Below are 18,935 nucleotides of genomic sequence, written 5' to 3'. Positions count from 1 at the left end.
GCATGGCAGTGAACCACATGTGCCAGCAACGGGGGGTGACACAGGGCACAATAGCGGAAAGACCGGGTCACTGGGGGACTCACAGCTCCTGCCTGACTCGGCGTAGCGTGGCCTTGGTGTCCGCCAGCTCCACGGCCAGGGGCTGCGTGTCCTCGCTGGGGCGGCTGCTGGTGTTCCACTCCTGGGTCATGGTCACGACCAGCTACAGGAGGGCAGACAGAGGGGTCTCACCAGCGTGCTCCTGTGCCCGGCACAGTGCCTGCACTAGAACGTGGTGAAGAATGACGAAAAGACAGAAGAAAGTAAAAGAGAAGATGGCAGCCGCGACTGCAAAGCCAGGAGGGAGGCAGGAGAAGGTGGGGAGTTTTTAAGAAGCGAGGATATGTTTAGTGAGACAGAAGGGCCGAGGGCATGGATCAGGCTCCCCAAGCTCAACCTCTGTCCTCACACAGGTGTCTCAGGGGACTGGGCCCTGCAGGGAAAGTGCCCATGCCCTGCCCCCTCGGAAATGGGCCAGGAGGACAGACAGTGTGCACGCTTGAGAGAAAGTCAGGATGAGGAGCGCGGCCATAACTAGGGCCCCAGACCCAGGCCCCTCCCCACCCGTCCCCCAGGCTGTTGGGCCACCAGCAAACACACCTCCCTGTAACTGTCTTGCTCAATTAAGAGCCTCCTGAGGCGACAGGTCATGTTGCTGGAGAGAAACTCCAGCTCCTCCAGGGCCATGTCTGGGGCCTCCAACCTCTGCAAGTTAAACAGGGTCTCCTGGTGGCGGGTCACCTGAGGGCACACAAGGGTAAGGTGCTGGGGAGGCCGGGCAGGGATCAGCACTGGGGTCCCCGAGAGCACCCACCTCCCAAGGCCATGCCCCCTGGGACCTAGGCCCACTCACCCACAGCTGACCCACCTCACTGACATTAACCCTCAGCCACCAAGTTCCTGTAGGGGCGGGCAGGCTCCTCACCAAGTGCAGCCACAGTCTGCAGCCCAGCTCTTTCCTCACACACCACTGCTGCTGTCACACTAGCTCAAGAAGAACACTGACTTCCCACCAGACAGCACTCCTCCCAGCGTGGGAGCTCCCTCAACTGTCCCAGGGATTTCAGTCGCACACCATCCATGTGTCACACAAAGAGGGTAAGCCTGGGAGGGGAGGGTCAGGAGGGATGGCATCTTATTCTGCAAATAAAATCTAACCCGAAGATGGCAAAATATCAGAGCGCTTATGTCAGAAGGTTGGGTCCATGACAATCTTATATTTTGAGGAAACCATTCATAACCTGAAATACTTCTCAGGAGAGCCTGTATCTCATCCCCACAGGCCACACAGGACCACCTGGTTCCCCTTTCTGCCGGGTGTGAGCGCAGGCCCATGGCCTCATCCTCACTGGGCAGCCTCTCCTCCACCTGCCGACATCACCTCCTTCAACCCAGGGACATGCCCTTGACGGGAATCAAACCTGTGACCCTTTGGTCGGCAGTCCAACACTCTAACCACTGAGCGAAACCATCTAGAGCCTGGACCCGCAGCCTAGCCCCCTGGCAGGAGCAGTGAACTCATCTCAGTCCAGGGCTGGAAGCGCCAGGGGGTCCTGCACCTAGTGCATGGGCTCCAGAGTAGGAAACCCCTCAGGTTCCCAGGCCAGGACCCCCGCCCCCAGTTTGGAAACCTGTGAAGAGCCCTGAGTCCCAGGACTGCTAGGGTCCAGGAGGGTGGGGTCTGTGGAGACCCCAGGGGGGCGGGAGAGGAGCCAGGGCACCCGCAATGGGACAGGGAGGCAGGTGCACTCACCCCCGCCACCAGCGTGCTCTGCAGAAAGAGCTCCATGAGCTCTCGTACAGTAACGTCCATCCTGAGGCTGTGTCCACCGTCCATCGCTATGCACACAGGCTCTGGGCCCACCGTCTCTGTGCCCACCAGCTCTGCGCCAAGCAGTGCCAACGGCTACTCACCCCACATTCCAAATGGCTCATCACCCCACATTCTAAACTGCTGTTTGCACCACATTCTAAACTGCTATTTGCTCCACATTCGAAAAAGGCTCTTTGCCCCAAGTTCTAAACGGCTCTTGAGCCTGTATTCCTAACTGCTCTGGGACCCATATTCCAAAGGGCTCTAGCAGGGAACACAGCTGGGTCAGAGGCTGTGGCAGCTCCCGGCCAATGCTAAGTGCTTTGGAATACACAAAAATTATGACACACTCCCTATGAAATTTAAAATCATTCTGGGCACATAAAATATGAGGAAATATAAAAGGTCTATGTCTATATCCTATGTACTTATAAATGTAAATTAACCACTTCAACATAAATTTGCCAATCTCCATTTTTAATTATTTTTTCCATCAGCCAAATTGCAGAAATTTGATCAGTTCCTTTGAAGTAGCCATTCGTTTTATTAAGTCTGACCTAGTAGCTCAGCTTGGGAGTTCTCTTTCCCATCACAGTGAACGGAGACCCTCCAGTTAGTAGTTCATACATTACAACACCTAAACCCACCAGTCAGCTGCCTACAAAACGATTTGATAGAATATTAACTAGTAAGTAATTTAGAGGAAAGAAAAATGAACAAAATAAAGCTGCATATTTGGGAAATATTTTAACAAAAAGAGCCTGCGCATAGCTTTCTGTACAAGGAGCATTAAACTAGCACATGCAAGAAAGACATTTAGAGAACAGATATGCAGGTATGTCAGAACAAATTTAAACATCTAGGTTGTCAATCAATGAACTAGAAGTGTTTTAATTATTTTCTAAACTAGTAATCGTTTTATTTTGGTTAACTAAAAAATTTATTTTGATTTAAAATAAATTTAATTTTTTAAGTAAATGAAATCTTTGGACTTATGATAGAGGGGGGACAAAGTACCAGTTAGCATTTTTAGTAACTATCCAGCTCCAATAAATATTACAAATTCCCTAAAGTCAAAGAACAAAAATGAAAAAAAAGCCCACCTGCAGGTGTTATTTTTTCATACCCACCTAAATCAATTCCTCTTATAAAACCTACCAAAAGTCTAACAGCCTTCATTTGTGGGAAGCATGATGAGATTTAAAATAATGCAAAACAAAATGTGACCGAAATAGGAAACAAATTTATAAATGTAGTTACCTGAACTGAGAACACAGCAAATTACATATAACTTAGAGATTCTTGATGAATTTCTTTAATAATTATGCAAATCAGGATTTGAATAATGGTTGATTATATGAGCTTATGCCAATGAGATATTAACTGGATACTAAAATTTTAAACTCTCTGCTTCCAAATTTCAGGGCCAAGGTTTCAGAGAAATGCAGCACAATTTATGGGACTAGAACTGTTTTAAAGAAAACACATAACGGTGACATAGAAAACAGGGTCAGGCAGACTGAAACCACAAGAGTGAGTGCAAGCCAGGCACAGTGATGAGCACGTTGCACACATTATAGCTCATTCAATCAACTCAAAGGCCTCCAGGTGTTCCATCAACTCCCACTGACTTAGCTGAACTTTGGACCTCAGGTATGCAGAAATTCTAGGAGTAATATAAGGTTTTCTATCCTGAAAACCGGTTCCATGCCCTGGCTGCTATGGCTCAGTTGGCTGGAGCATCATTCCATACACTGAAAGGTTGTGGGTTTGATTCCAGTCAGGCCATATACCTAGGTTGTGGGTTCAATCCCCAGTCAGGGTGTATATGGGAGGCAACCGATCAATGTTGCTCTCTTACCTAAATGATTCTCTCTCTCTCTCTCTCTCTCTCTCTCCACCTCTGTCTCTCTATCTCTTCCCCCTCCCCTCTAAAATCAATAAGCATATCCTCGGGTTAGGATGAAAAGAAAATGGTTCTATTAAATCTTAGAAAACTTAGAAAGTAATTTCCAAATTTTAATAGTTATAAATTCCTATCAAAATTCCCAGTAGTTTCAGAGAATACCTTGACTCGAACTAAACCAACAATTCAATTATTTTATTTATACAAGCAGTTTTACTGCCATCTGAGTCAGACCCTCAGAACGTTCTGCCGTTGGATTGGAAATCAATAGATACAGCTCTACAATCAGATTCATAGTTGTGGAAATTTGAATAATAGTCTTTAAACACATGATGAGTCATTAGCAAACATCTCTACACTTAAGATATGTGGACTGTACATGTGGGATTTTGCAAGAGAATGAGGAAGAGGGGAGGTGAGAAACAAAAAAGTCAGAATCCCTTACTTGGAGAAAGTTATTAATAAAGCAAAAGTGTTAACAACTGGACAGCCCTAACTGGTTTGGCTCAGTGGATGGAAGTCGGCCTGCGGACTAAAGGATCCCTCTCTGGTTAGATTCCAGTCAAGGGCATATATCTTGGTCTCAGGCCCGATCCCCAGTAGGGGATGTGCAGGAGGCGGCTGGTTGATGTTTTTCTCTCATCGATATTTCTAACTCTCTGTCCCTTTCCCTTCCTCTTTGTAATATCCATAAAATATATACTTTTTTAAAAAGATAAAGAACTGGACAGGTGTGTACCCTTTCATTCATGAAATAAAAATATGTGACCTAGATTTTATAACATAATTACTTAGAAAGCCTCTTCCCAGCCTTCATTTTGCAAATACAAAGAAAGTGGGAAGGAAAAAATTGAGCTCTTTAGAGCAGCAGTTGCCAACCTTTTGGACCTCACGGACCACCAGTGGTCTGCGGGCCACTGGTTGGTGACTGTTGCTTTAGAGGGCTTAGGAGAACAGAGACTATCTTGGATTTTCTTTCTCCAAGGAGTGTTACAATGATTATTTCTGTGGGAGAGATAATCAACAAAGTCTCCAGTATGTCTACAAAGTTAAAAGCACAATTGGAAATAAAAAATAGGAAAGATTCCTTTTTCAATGCCCTCTTACAAAGCAAATATCAACCTAAGGTGACACAGCCAACTATATGTCCCGTGTATTTTTCTAACAAAAATCAATAATGCCAAAAAGCGCTGTCCAAAATCATCAAGCGCGACTCAGACAGGAGCAGTGGACAGTCTGCGCATTCAGTGACTCCTCTGCACTGTGCTGTGGCTCAGCTGAGTCCTAAAAGAGCAGGCCCCATGCAACAGAAAATGAATGATTTTGGTTTTATATAGAGTTACCAGTGGTGCTTTGCTCAAGATACAGATTCTTTTCATGGAGATAATGTAAAAATTATTATATGAAGAATTAGTTGCTTTTGAAGTTTCCTTTAACAAAGTGTTACTCTATAAAACAAAAGATGATCCTCAGCAGTAAACCTTGAAAAAAGGGAAATCCAGAATGTCCTAACCTTTCTATTATCTTTTCCCTCACAACCCTAGATACCATAATGTGTTCATGTATACAAAGCAAAGGAGAGAAAAGGTAAAGACAAGGCAACACCCGAAAGAGGACTCTGTTAAAAACTCTACCTAAGTTATTAAATAGGATTCTTATTATACAGTTTATAGCGATATATAAAGATGTGTCAAAAACAGAACACCTTGTCATGTCCTGAATCTCCGCCTCTGACAGTACCTGGTGCCATGTGTTCAGTAGTGCCACAGAACAAACACAACAAATCGAAAAGGTATGACAGGCAACAGTTTCTGGTGGGAGATAGGAAATTTTGTAGGTCATATTTTATGAACTACTAGAGGCCTGAGCCAGGCCTGCACCCTCTCACAGTCTGGGGCTCCCTGTGGGCAGCTGGACATCCTTAGCTTTGCTGCAAAGGCGGGCTCCTGCCACTGCCACTGCCCCTGCACTCGCCAGCTGTGAGCCAGGCTTCTGGCTGAGCTGCTCCCCCTGTGGGAGCCCACTGACCACCAGAGGGCAGCTCCTGTGTTGAGCATTTGCCCCCTGGTGGTTAGTGCATGTCACAGCATTCTAGCTTGGTCTTTCTGCCATTAGGTCAATTTGCATATTAGCCTTTTATTAGATAGGATGATATAAAAAGACTAGGATAACATAGCTAATTCTATTGTGATTACTATTTATTGTAGCACCTAAAAAGAAATATATGAAACACAGACCATATTTTATTTTTATTTATATATGTATATATCATAATTAAGTATTTTTTTTAATTTTTTTAAATATATTTTATTGATTTTCCACAGAGAGGAAAGGAGAGAGATAGAGAGCCAGAAACATCGATGAGAGAGGAACATCGATCAGCTTCCTCCTGCACATCCCCCACTGGGGACGTGCCCGCAACCCAGGTACATGCCCTTGACCGGAATCGAACCCGGGACCTTTCAGTCCGCAGGCGGACGCTCTATCCACTGAGCCAAACCGGTTTCAGCTAATTAAGTATTTTTAATATATTTATTAGCATCTACCTATGACACCAGGAGGTCTCAGTTTGATTACAGTCAGGGCACATCTAAATATCCTTTTTTTTTTTTTTTTTTTAGGAAAATCTTTATTGCTGAGAGCATTACAGATGCCCCCCTTTGCCTTCCAGGGCCCCCATCCACCCAGATCCCACCCCACTCCAGACCTTCACCACCCTATTGTCTGTGTCCTTAGGTAATGCATATATGCATATAAGACTTTTCCTTAATATCTTCCCATACCCCTCTCACTCCTTTCCTCTGAAATTTGTCAGTCTGTTCTGTTTCCATGCCTCTGATTCTATTTTATTCATCAGTTTATTTTGTTCATTAGATTTCTTGTTCATTTATTTTGATTTTTAAATTCAATTGCTGATAGATATGTATTTATTGCCATTTTGTTGTTCATATTTTTTCTTTTTTTCTTCTGCCTCTTCTTCTTCTTCTTCTTCTTCTTTAAGAATACCCTTCAACATTTCATGTAATACTGGCTTGGTGGGGATGAAGACCTTTAGCTTTTTCTTGTCTGTGAAGCTCTTTATCTGATGTTCAATTCTAAATGATAGCTTTGCTGGGTAGAGTAACCTTGGTTATAGGTTCTTGCTATTCATCACTTTCGTAATTTCTTGCCACTCCCTTCTGGCCTGCAAAGTTTCTGTTGAGAAATCAGCTGACAGTCATATGAGTACTCCCTTGTAGGTAACTAATTGCTTTTCTCTTGCTGCTTTTAAAATCCTCTCTTTTTCTTTAACGGTTGGCATTTTAATTACGATGTGGACCTCTTTGGATTCATCTTGTTTGGGACTTACTGTGTTTCCTGAACTTGTAAGACTATTTCTTTCACCATGTGGGGGAAGTTTTCTGTCATTATATATTCAAATAGGTTTTCAAGATATTGCTCTCTCTTTCTTCTCCTTCTAGAACCCCCATAATGGGAATGTTGGTACACTGGAGGTTGTCCCAGAGGCTCCTTACATTATCTTCATACCTTTTTATTCTTTTCCCTTTTGTTCTTCTTATTAGGTGCCCTTTGCTTCCTCATGTTCCAAATCATTTATTTGATTCTCAGAATCCTCTATTCTACTGTTGAATTCCTGTAAATTATTCTTTATTTCAGTTAGTATATGCTTAATTTCTCACTGGTCCTATTTTTACGTCTTTGGCATTCTCACCGAGATCCTTGAAAGTCTTAATAAGTCCCTTGAATCTCTCATTAATTCCCTTAAAGCTCTCATTAAGTCCCTTGAAACTCTCATTAAGATCTTTGAGTGACCTTAGAACTATTTTTTTGAACACTGTCTCCAGGAGTTTGCTTACTTCCATTTCTTTCATTTGTGACATGTTTCATTGTCTCTGTACTTTGGCAGCTTCCCTGTATCTGTGTTTGTTTCTATGTATTAGGTAGAACTACTATGTCTCCTGGAATTGGTAGAGATAACTTGTATATTAGGTTTCCTGTAGGGCCTAGTGGCTCAGACTCCCCAGTCACCTGAGAGGGCATTCTAGGTGTGCTCCTGTGTGGGCTGTGTGCACAGTCTTGTTGTAGTTGAGAATTGACTGCTATTGCTATCACTGGGAGGAATTGATTTCCAGGCTGATGGGCTGTGAGGACCAGCTGCATCCCAAATGGAAGAGCTTCTGTGCAGGAGACACCCATATGGAACAGGACTTGTTTCAGTGGGGCTTTGGTGCTCACTGAGTCAGCTCCTTGAGTGTGTTGCTTGTGGGTGTGCAGAGCTGTAATCTGTTATGATATGAAGCTGTCCTCCAGATTCATTGGCTTTGGGGCCTCCAGGAGGTGCAAAGTCAGCCACTGCCTGGGGCCACCTAGCAGGAGCTACAGAGAGATCTGCAGATGGCTGCTATTTGTTTTGGGCTAGGAAGTGCCCAGGCAAGACCCAGCTGTAAAGCCAAACAGGCTGGTGATAGTACAGAGTCTTCGGCCTTTTATTGATAGGTTCGATGCCAGCTGCTGCTTGTTTGAGATTCTAGCAAAGTCTGAAGCCTGAGCCAGGATAGGCCACTCATATGGAAAATTGGCTACAAACAGCTTGGGTAGGGCTGCAAATTGGATGTGGTGAGGTCTCAGGGAATAACCAGGGTGGAGAAAACAGTGAGAGCCACGCTGATGGAAACTCAGATATGGCTGCCAGTCAGCTTTGTGACTGGGGAGGTCCCAGTACAGGAACAATGAACCTTGCAAGCACACACTTGACAATCATGCTGGCAAGTTACTCTCAGGGATCCTTCTTTTCAACAAAATTAGATGTTTATGTTTAAAGAGTCAGTACTTTAAAAATTAATGCCTAAGTCGGGCCAGTGTCGCTCAGTGGTTGAACATTCCACTGTAAACCAGGAGGTCACAGTTCAATTACAGTCAGGGCAGATGCCCAGGGTTTCTGGCTCAATTGCCAATAGGGGGCATGGAGGAGGTAACCCATCAGGTATTCTTTCTCATCATTGATGTTTCTATCTCCCTCTCCCTTTCTCTCTGAAGTCAACAAAAATATATTAAAATTAACACATAGATATACATATGATAGGGTGTACACTTCGACAGGGCATAATCTTTGCAAACCAGTCTGAGTGTACAGTATTGATGCACAACAGCATGGACTGGTGAATGAAGCACAGAGCGATCTGCCACAGCTCTCAAATCTCCCCTGTAAGTACACCCCCTCGTCTCCTACAAGGTGGTGTGCTTTGGCCAGCAGCCATCTGGTCCCCTGGCAAAATAGCATTGTTAGAAGTGTTCAAACGCATCTCTGTCTGTAACGCTGCACAACAATGCATATCTAACAGCACTCATTCTGAAATGCAGGCTGAGACTGGAGGAGGAAGAGGTAGAAGTAGGATGACTTGGATGGATGTCAATGGTCCAGTCAGGAAGTGAGACCTAGACCTGGAGGAACACAGCTGTGCCGGACAACTAGCAGGTGTGACCAGCCACTCGGACACTTGATGGGAAAGGTTTGAACATTGGGGAACAAAAGCCGGAAAAAGAAAATGGGGGGAGAGCAGATTAGTGAGGGCTAAAGTGTGGGTGCAGGTGAGCTCAACAGGATATACATGTGTCACTGACAAAATGCAAACACTAAACACCAATGGGCAGGATGGTACGATGACTTCACAGAGGCCAGCTCCTATAGACTTGGAATATTCTTTAGTTAATAAATAAATGTAACCTGTAAACTCCCCATTTGAGCCCCTTCACTAAAGATAAACCTGAAGTGCCACTATATTATGTTCAAATATAACTTAAAAAAGAGAAATTAGAATTCTTTAGATATCAAGAAAAAAATCATTCATAAAAGCCACTCATGTTGGATGTTTTGAACACACGAATGGGATTATTTTATTATATCAAATTTTCTCAAATTTTAAATTCATTTGATGTCTTCAAAATAAAATATAACTTAATATAGCATTTAAAAATAGCAATGCCGTTTATATTACTGAAGTTATTTAAGCACATACATTCATTCGATGGGATTTTAACACAAATCAGCAGAGACCTGGTTTTATTTTTAAGTGACTCAAGGGCCACTTAGTGACTGGCGCCAAGGGCTTCGTGCCCCTCTCATCCCGGGAGGCCCTTCCTGGCCCCACAGAACTGGAGTTCCATGGGCGCAGTGTCGGGAGAGCTCCTCGCTGGGCACAGGCTTCAGGGTCTGCCCTGGGCTGAGGCGCCGCAATGGCTTCCCTGGAACCGTCATTGCTGGTGCCCTTCACGCCACGAGTGAAGGTGAAGTGAGGAGTGGCCATAACCTCCCGTGTTCCCATCAGTTAACTGACCTGCTAGGTGGTCAGGCCCATGGCTGTCCCCGCATCTCCCTGCCATCCTGTCCTGGCCAGAACCCTGTGGCTGTGGGGGGTCCCAGTCTGACACGGGGGGGGGAGGCTGGGAAACTCTGGATCCACAAGGGCTGGAGGAAGGCCCCTGCTCCTTTACACCCTGCAGGGAGCAGTGGGCCTGGCGAGGTGAGGATGGAGGGAACCCCGACCTTAGAAGGCGGCTCCCTACGCAGTTGGTGCCCGCAGAGCCGGGCCCGCCAGGAGGACCAAGCCTGGCCTGCCCTGCCCTGCCCGGCCCTGGCCACCTTCTGGGGAGGGAACGGACCTCCTGCAATGGGCGCTGCTCCGCCACAGGGCTGGCCCCGAAGGCACCAGCACAGACTCCTCACTGCGGGCTTAGCCGCTCCAGGGCTCCAGGGCCCCGACCGCTGCCTTCTGTGCTCCAGCCCATGCCTGCCTCGCGCTTCCTGAGGCCATGAGCACTGGAAAGCCACCATCTTCCAGAGACAGGGACTCCAACTTCCAGCAGGGGCGGGACTTCCTGGGGAAAGCTGGGAGCAGGATGGGGCGGGACTTCCTGGTGGAGGGCAGGGAGCAGGGAGGGCCGGGGTGGCGCCCCCTGCTGGCCGGAGGGCCGCAGCCCCGGAAACGCGGCCACAGTGTGTCCACTCTCAGAAGCCTGGTCCCCTGATGGCAGTGAATGCAGAGCTAGGCTCTCACTTCAAGCGAGGCGGGTCTGGCTTCTCCTATGGTAACTGGCACTTAGGGAATGTCTACTTCACATCTTAATAAGGTATGACTTTCAAAATACTGTCTTGTTAATTCTGGTTAGCACTCAAAAGCTGAATTCCAAATGTGTATCCTTCTTTTCTGCTCTCAGAGTCCTAACCACACACATTCCTCTTGCCCAGGTAAGAAAACCACCCCCTTCCTTGCCATGAGATGGGTGCCTGTGGATGGTGAGGGTCGGTCACATACACAGCAATGAAAAGATAAAGGCACCTGGGCATCAAAAATACCACCCCCATTCTGGTAATGTCTCCAGGAAAAGGGTTACATTTCACTTTCTCTCTGTACTTTCTCACGCTGCCTAGCACACAGTAGGGGCACTTGGGGGTGACCAACTTGTCCCACAGCCGGGCTCTTTGGTCTTTGGCCAGAACAACTATTGGATTTCAGAAGGCTAGAGAAATGCCTGACTGTGGTACAAAGGTGAAAGAAAGATCTGCTCTTTAACAAAATCTTGTATTCATAGTTTCAAACTGTAAGTCATTGCTCCGTGTGAGAAACACCAGGACAGAGGACTGAGGGAGGGTTTATCTTCTAATAATGTGCAATGAAGGACATCTGTGCCATGGTGCTGGGCTCAAAGTGGTGGCGGGCACGCGATGGGGATGTGCCTCAGGAGACAAGGGGTTGTGCCCTCGACCTCTGTCAGCACCACACCGCAGTGACTTGCTCAGATGTCCCCACCACTTGGCTGGGGCCCTCAGAGTTGGGGGCTGTGTCACTGGCACCTGCCTCATAACATAACTTCCGCCCTGGCAGTCCTCTGGGAGTGACACCCTTTTCTGTGTCCTTCACAACCAGAGCCAAACTCCTGCCTGGCTCACATAGCTCTGCGGGATCCCGCCCTCTCTGACCTCCTCTCACTCCGCCTGCCCTTGCTCAGGGGGCTCCAGACACGCTGACCTTCTTCTGATCCCTTGTGCACCTCAAACACATGCTCCTTACAGCCAGTCCCCCCTGAGCAGTGGCCCATGCTCCTCTCAGCTCTTGGCCAACTCTTGATTACATCTCAACCCTTGGGTCCCAGTTTATGCGTGTTCTTCTCAGAGTGACTTTCCTGGTCACACGCTCCAAGCAGCTTCATAGGCACCCTAGGATTTTCTCACAGGATCCCCTGTTTTTATTCTGTGGCCTCTTCACAATCTGTTCATATGCTTTACTAGTTTAATACCTGTTCTACCTTGTGGACCTTTAAGGTGCCATCTGGCTCTGGTTTGTTCCCTGCTGTGCCCTACAATGTAGCATATGTCAGGCATCACTGAATATGGATCAACTGGATGCAGAGCCAATGGGGTGAATTAGTGAATGAATAAATTGATGATTTAATTATTATGGTATTTTCCACAAGAAAAAAATTATAATGGTGTGGTAATGGCTATTAACTAGACTTATTGTAGTGATCGTTTGCAAAACATGTAATATCAAATCATTAAGTTGTATACCCAAAACTAATACAATGTTACATGCCAATTATATCTCAATTTTTTAAAAAGAAGAAAATATGGTGTTGATAATATTATTTAACTTATTGATAGTACAGGGTCAGAATATTTTATGTTCATTTAAAATATTTTATTATATTTTTTACATTATAAAAATAATGCAGAATCACTGAAAAAAAGCCAAACTAAACAAGAAGATATACAAACAGTTAATTTCCCCTGTCCTCTCTATAATCCCTCTCCTTCATACTCACCAAAGTTAATAGTTTCTGTGTGTGGGTATTATTCCAGATTTTTACATAAATATATATGTGTTTCTTCTTTCATACATGTGTGCATGTGTAGATTTATATATTTGTATAGCAGTTTTTCTTCTGTAAGTGAAAAATGGGACAGTATTTTACACATTCTCGGTAACTTGCTTTTTCCACTTACTACTTTGTTCTACTTAATAACACATCATGGCCATCCCTCCAGTTCAACACACACACACACACACACACACACACACACACACATCTCTTTATTTTTAAGAGGTACCTGATATTTCATAGCATAGATACCATAGTTCTTCAACTAATTTTCTATTGATGAAAATAGAAGTGGTTTCCAGCGTTTTGCCATTGCAAATAACTGTGCAATAAATCTCCTTATATAATTTGTACTTATTCACTAGATTCTCTCAAAACAATGCAAATAGTGGGAAAAGCATGTGTGTTTTTAAATAGATTCTACCAGACTTTTCTAGAGAGGGAACTTACACCCCCTTCAGTGAGAGAGGACCCAAATAAACAAAATCCAAAATTAAAGAGGCAAAATAACAACAGACGCCACAGAAATGCAAAGGATTGTTAAAAAATACTATGAACAACTCTATTCCAACAAGCTAGGCAACCTGGAAGAAATTGACATATTCCTAGAAAAACACAACCTTCCAAAACTCAATCAGGAAGAATCTAAAAATCTCAGTTGGCCGATAACTATTTAAGAAATTGAAGCAGTCATGAAAAAGCTTCCAGAAAACAAAAGCCCAGGCCAAACGGCTTCACAGGGGAACTTTATCAAACATTCAAGTAAGAATTAAAACCTATATTTCTCAGACTATTCCAAAAAATTCAAGAGGAAGGAACACTTCCAATCTCATTCTATGAAGCCAGCATTACCCTAATACCAAAACCAGATAAAGACAACACAATGAAAGAGGCCAATATCCCTCATGAACATAGATGCCAAAATCATCAACATAATTCTAGCAAATCAGATCCAGCATTACCTCAGAAAGATCATACAACATGACCAAGTAGGATTTCTCCCAGGGATACAAAGGTGGTACAATATCTGCAAATCAATAAACAATCCATCACATAAACAAATTGAGAGATAAAAATCACATAGTCATATCAATTGTTGCAGAAAAAGCATTTGAAAAAATCCAACACCATTCTTGATAAAGAAAAAAAAACCCTCAGCAAAATGGGAATAGAGGGATCATACCTCAACGTAATAAAAGCCTTATATGACAAACCTACAGCCAACATCATACCGAATGGGCAAAATCTAAAACCATTTCACCTAAGAACAGGATGCCTACTTTCACCACTCCTGTTTGACATAGTTCTGGAAGTGCTAGCCATAGCAATTAGACAAGAAGAAGAAATAAAAGGTATCCAAGTTGGAAAAGAAGACATAAAACTGTCATTATTCGCAGATGACATGATACAGTACATACAAAACCCTGAAGACTCCATCAAAAAATTATTAGAATAAGTGAATTTAGCAATATAGCAGGATACAAAATTAATGCCAAGAAATCTATGGCATTTCTATACACCAACAGTGAACTTACAGAAAAAGAGACCAAAAAAAACAACCCCATTTACCATCGCACCAAAAAAATTAAGACACCTAGGACTAAACTCAATTAAGGACGTAAAAGACCTATACTAAGAAAACTTCAGGACACTGAAAAGAGAGATAGAGGAAGACAGAAACAGATGGAAGAACATACCGGTGCTCATGGATTGGTAGAATCAACATCATTAAAATGTCCATACTACCCAAAGCAATCTATAGATTCAATGCAATCCCCATTAAAATGCCAATGGAATATTTCACGGACCTAGAACGAACTCTCCAAAAATTCATCTGGAATAAAAAAAGATCCTGATTAGTTGCAGCAATCCTGAGAAAGAAAAACAAAGTAGCAGGGATCTTAATACCAATTATCAAGTTGTATTACAAAGCCACTGTTCTCCAAACTGCCTGGTACTGGCACAAGAACAGACATATAGATCAATGGAATAGAATAGACAACCCAGAAATCAACCAAAACCACTATTCCCAATTAATATTTGACAAAGGAGGCAAGAACATACAATGGAGTCAAGACAGTCTCTTCAATAAATGGTGTTGGGAAAATTGGACAGGTATTTGCAAAAAAAAAAAAAAAAATGAAACTAGACCAGCAACTTACACCATACACAAAAATAAACTCAAAATAAATACAGGACTTAAACATAATACAGGAAACCATAAAAATACTAGAGGAATCCACAGGCAGCAAAATCTCAGACATATGCTGAAGCAATTTCTTCACCGATACAGCTCCTCGGCCAGTGGTTGGCAAACCTCGGCTCCCGAGCCACATGAGGCTCTTTGGCCCCTTGAGTGTGGCTCTTCCATAAAATACCACGTGCGGCGCGCATGAACAGTGCGAAGTTGACTTAAAACCTTAAGTAAAGTTTATTAAGTTAATTTTAGGGAACGTTGTGGGTGAAAGAAGATGTAGTGTCGAGGATTGAGAAAGGTATTTTGAGATGGTTTGGACATATAGAGAGGATGAACGAAAGGAGATAGACGAAACAAGTATACAAGATGAGTATGGATGTGAGAGTTGGAAGGGGTCGACCTCAGCGAAAATACCTCAATCAGATTGAGGACATTTTTTGCAAAGGCCAGCTTAGGAGTACCTAATCCTATCTAATAAAACAGAAAAATGGTAATTGGCGTACGACGATACCCTTTTCATTGGCTAATCAGGGCTATATGCAAATTAACTGCCAACTATGATTGGCAGTTAACTGCCAACTAAGATTGGCAGTTAACTGCCAACTAAGATTGGCAGTTAACTGCCAACAAGATGGCGGCTAATTTGCATATGTAGGCACAATGCAGGGAGGCGAAAGGGAAAGCAGGAAGAAGCCCCCTGCCACTGACAGTGATCGGAAACCCAGGGGGGAGCTAAGAGCTGGGGGGCAGGGCAAAGGCCGCCCTGGGGCCGCCTTTGCCCTGCCCCCCAGCCATGATCGGAGAATCAGGTGCCTTTGCCACCCTGGCCAGTGATAGCAGGAAGTAGGGGTGGAGCCAGCGATGGGAGCTGGGCACGGTCGAAGCTGGCAGTCCCAGGAGCTAGGGGTCCCTTGCCTGGGCCTAAAGCGAAGCCCACGATCGCGGGGCCGCTGCAGCTGCGGGTCCCCGCTGCCCAGGCCGGATGCCTCAGCCAGAGGCGTTAGGCCTGGGCAGGGACGGAGCCTGCAACCACGGGGAGCTGGGGGTCCCCTGCCCAGGCCTGACACATCTGCCGGAGGCCTCAGGCCTGGTCAAGGGGCTGATCCGGTGATTGGTGATCGGAGGGTGATGAGGGTCAACTCCTCTGGCTGAGGCATCAGGCCTGGGTGGGGGTCGGAGCCGGGGATTGGGGGGATATGAGGGTCCCCTTGCCCAGGCCTGAAGCCTGGGTCAGAGGCGTCAGGCTTGGGCGGGGGGTGGAGCAAGCGATCAGAGGGAGATGGGGGTCCCCTGCCCAGGCATGATTCCTGGGCCAGAGGCCTCAGGCCTGGGCGGGGGCCAGAGCCAGTGATCAGGGGGAGATGGGGGTCCCCTGTCCAAGCCTGACACCTCTGGCGGAGGCGTCAGGCCTGGGCAAGGGGCCGATCCTGCGATTGGAGGGTGATGGGGGTCAACGCCTGAGGGCTCCCAGTATGTGAGAGGGGGCAGGCTGGGCTGAGGGACACTCCCCCCCACACACACACCCAGTGCACGAATTTCGTGCACCGGGCCCCTAGTTAAGTTAATAACAATGTACCTTCCTATCTAGTTTAAGTTTAAAAAAAATTTGGCTCTCAAAAGAAATTTCAATCATTGTACTGTCGATATTTGGCTCTGTTGACTAATGAGTTTGCTAACCACTGTCCTAGGCCAATGGAAACTAAACAGAAAATAAACAAATGGGATTACATCAAAATAAAAGCTTTCAAAAGCACAGCTAAAGAAACCATCAATAAAACAATAAGAAAGCTCACTGCATGGGAGAACATATTTGCCAATGTTATCACTGATAAGGGTTTAATCTCCAACATTTACAGGGAACTCATACAATTTAACAAAATGAAGATAAACAGTCAAAAAATGGGCAACAGACCTAAACAGATACTTTTCGAAAGAAGACATATGGAAGGCCAAGAGACATATGAAAACATGCTCAAAGTCACTAATCATCTGAGAGATGCAAATCAAAATGATAATGTGGTACCATATCACACCTGTCAGAATGGCTATCATCAACAAAGCAACGGACAACAAGTGCTGGTGTGGATGCGCAGAAAAAGGAACCCTCATGCACTGCTGGTGGGAATGCACACTGGTGCAGCCACTGTGGAGAACAATATGGAATTTCCATTAAAAACTAAAAATGGAACTCCCATTTGACCCAGTGATTCCACTTCTAGGATTATATCCCAAGAAACCAGAAACACCAATCAGAAAGGATATATGCACCTCTATGTTCATAGCAGCACAATTTACCATAGCTAAGATTTGGAAACAGCCTAAGTGCCCATTGGCAGATGAGTGGATTAAAAAACAGTGGTGCATCTATGCAATGGAATACTATTCTGTGGTAAAAAAAGAACCATTTGCAACAGCATGGATGGAACCGGAGAGTATTATGCTAAGTGAAATAAGCCAGACAGAGAAAGAGAAATATCACATGATCTCACTCATTTATGGAATATAGACAACAACATAGACTGATGAACAAAAACAGATCCTGAGAGAGAGAAGTATTGATCAGATCGTCAAACCTCAGACAGTTGAGTAAGGGGGAGAGATCAACCAAAGGTCTTGTATGCATGCATATGAACACAACCAATGGACACAGACAACAGGGGGGTGAGGGCATGAGTTGGAGGTGCAGGGGGAAATGGAGCAATAAGGACACATATGTAATACCTTAATCAATAAAGAAAAAATAGAAAAAATAAATCCTTATTACCTATCTTGTAATGTCAAAAAAGAAAAAAGAGTGGCCTGGTGCTGGAGATCTGAGATGGTTCGCATGTCTTTACCAGCCTCCGTACTGGTTGAAGGCATCCAAGGGAAGTAGAAGCTGTACCAGATCTCAAAAAAGGCCTGGTGCATGTATTCTTCCCCGGGCTTCACTCCACTGGCATCCCTCTGCTGCTGCTGAGGGTTTGCACTGAAACAGTAGTCCCTCCTACAGGCGTCACTAAAGAAGGCTTTCTGCTCAAAGTCTGCTGCTTGTAAGTCAGTCAGGTGCAAAGTATCTTTTAACACTGAGGAACACCGCTTACACAGATGGGTCTCCTGGGTTGCTGGAACTTTCTTAGAAGCCCTGTCCACGAGTCTCCTTGAAAAGACACACTATGCTCAGAACAGGCCTTCTCATCATCTGTTTTATGCCAACAACCTGAAAACAGAGAAATGATGAAGTCAGTGGTGATTTGTTGGCACGGAGAGTCTCATTAAAAAGTGTGTTGTATATAACATGTAGGTTCAATGCAATTGTCAGAGAAAAAAAAAGGTCTGCAGGGAGAATTAATAAGATGCTGTTGTGAAGTTCTGAGCTACTGAATATCACAAAACAAGGAAGACCTCTCCAGAAATATGATGCAGAGATGGCAAGCACCACATGGATGAGTAGCAGGATCTCCAGGTCATTCTTCTGCTCACAACATGGCTTGTCTGCTGGTGACATGGGCACGCTGTGCAGAAGGTTGGTTATGTCTGTTCCAAGTAAAATTCAACTAATGAGTGGCTGGTGTTCAAGGACTACTTAAGCATGTAAGTGCACCTCATAAAAATATCCTGGTCAATATTAGAGAATACTGCAGAAAGAGCAGTGCGGAGGAACAGGTGATGGAAAGATGCCAAAAAGGTGAACATAGCCCAAATCCAGGAAGCCCCAGATGAAATAACCAATCAGAAAGTGAAACATATGGGAAAGAAAAGGTAGAAGTGATGTGTAGCCAGTGGTGCTGCACCTAATCACTGTTTGAAAAGCTGGTTCCTGGTATGATCTGAACACCGCTGTTGTCATATCCAGCACGCTGTTGTCAGCCATCAGGGCCAGACCTCTTCTGAGCTTGCATGTTCACCCTGTGAGAAAACCAGGGTTTTTCATGCATCTTCTATTCTACCAATATGTAAAACCTAAATATTCCAAGTATTAATGAAAGATAACAGGTGAGCAGCCAGCAGTGGCCTAGAGCAATTCAGCTTACAATAGTATTCAGGAAAGAGAATATTACAAACAATTGAAGGAGGGTCTTACAAGGAGACACCATTATTCATGTAAGTAAAGAACATAACCT

General features: G+C 44.7%; 1 protein-coding gene across 1 annotated transcript in view; it reads right to left on the bottom strand.

Annotated features, from left to right (window-relative positions):
* The window catches only part of LOC132213895 (protein Daple-like), a 96,797-nt gene extending 78,478 nt beyond the window's left edge, over window positions 1-18,319 (bottom strand). Inside the window, exons 1-5 of the mRNA XM_059660776.1 lie at window positions 18,217-18,319; window positions 17,670-17,897; window positions 1,793-1,923; window positions 640-780; window positions 84-202 (exon numbers count right to left, since the gene is read on the bottom strand). Coding sequence (XP_059516759.1) covers window positions 84-202; window positions 640-780; window positions 1,793-1,923; window positions 17,670-17,897; window positions 18,217-18,319 — 722 coding nt within the window. The remainder of the gene's footprint in view (window positions 1-83; window positions 203-639; window positions 781-1,792; window positions 1,924-17,669; window positions 17,898-18,216) is intronic.
* Between the last annotated feature and the right edge of the window lie 616 nt (window positions 18,320-18,935).

This window comes from Myotis daubentonii, chromosome 12 (assembly GCF_963259705.1).
Source record: "Myotis daubentonii chromosome 12, mMyoDau2.1, whole genome shotgun sequence".
NCBI lineage: Eukaryota > Metazoa > Chordata > Mammalia > Chiroptera > Vespertilionidae > Myotis > Myotis daubentonii.
This window is presented reverse-complemented; position numbering and strand designations above follow the sequence as displayed.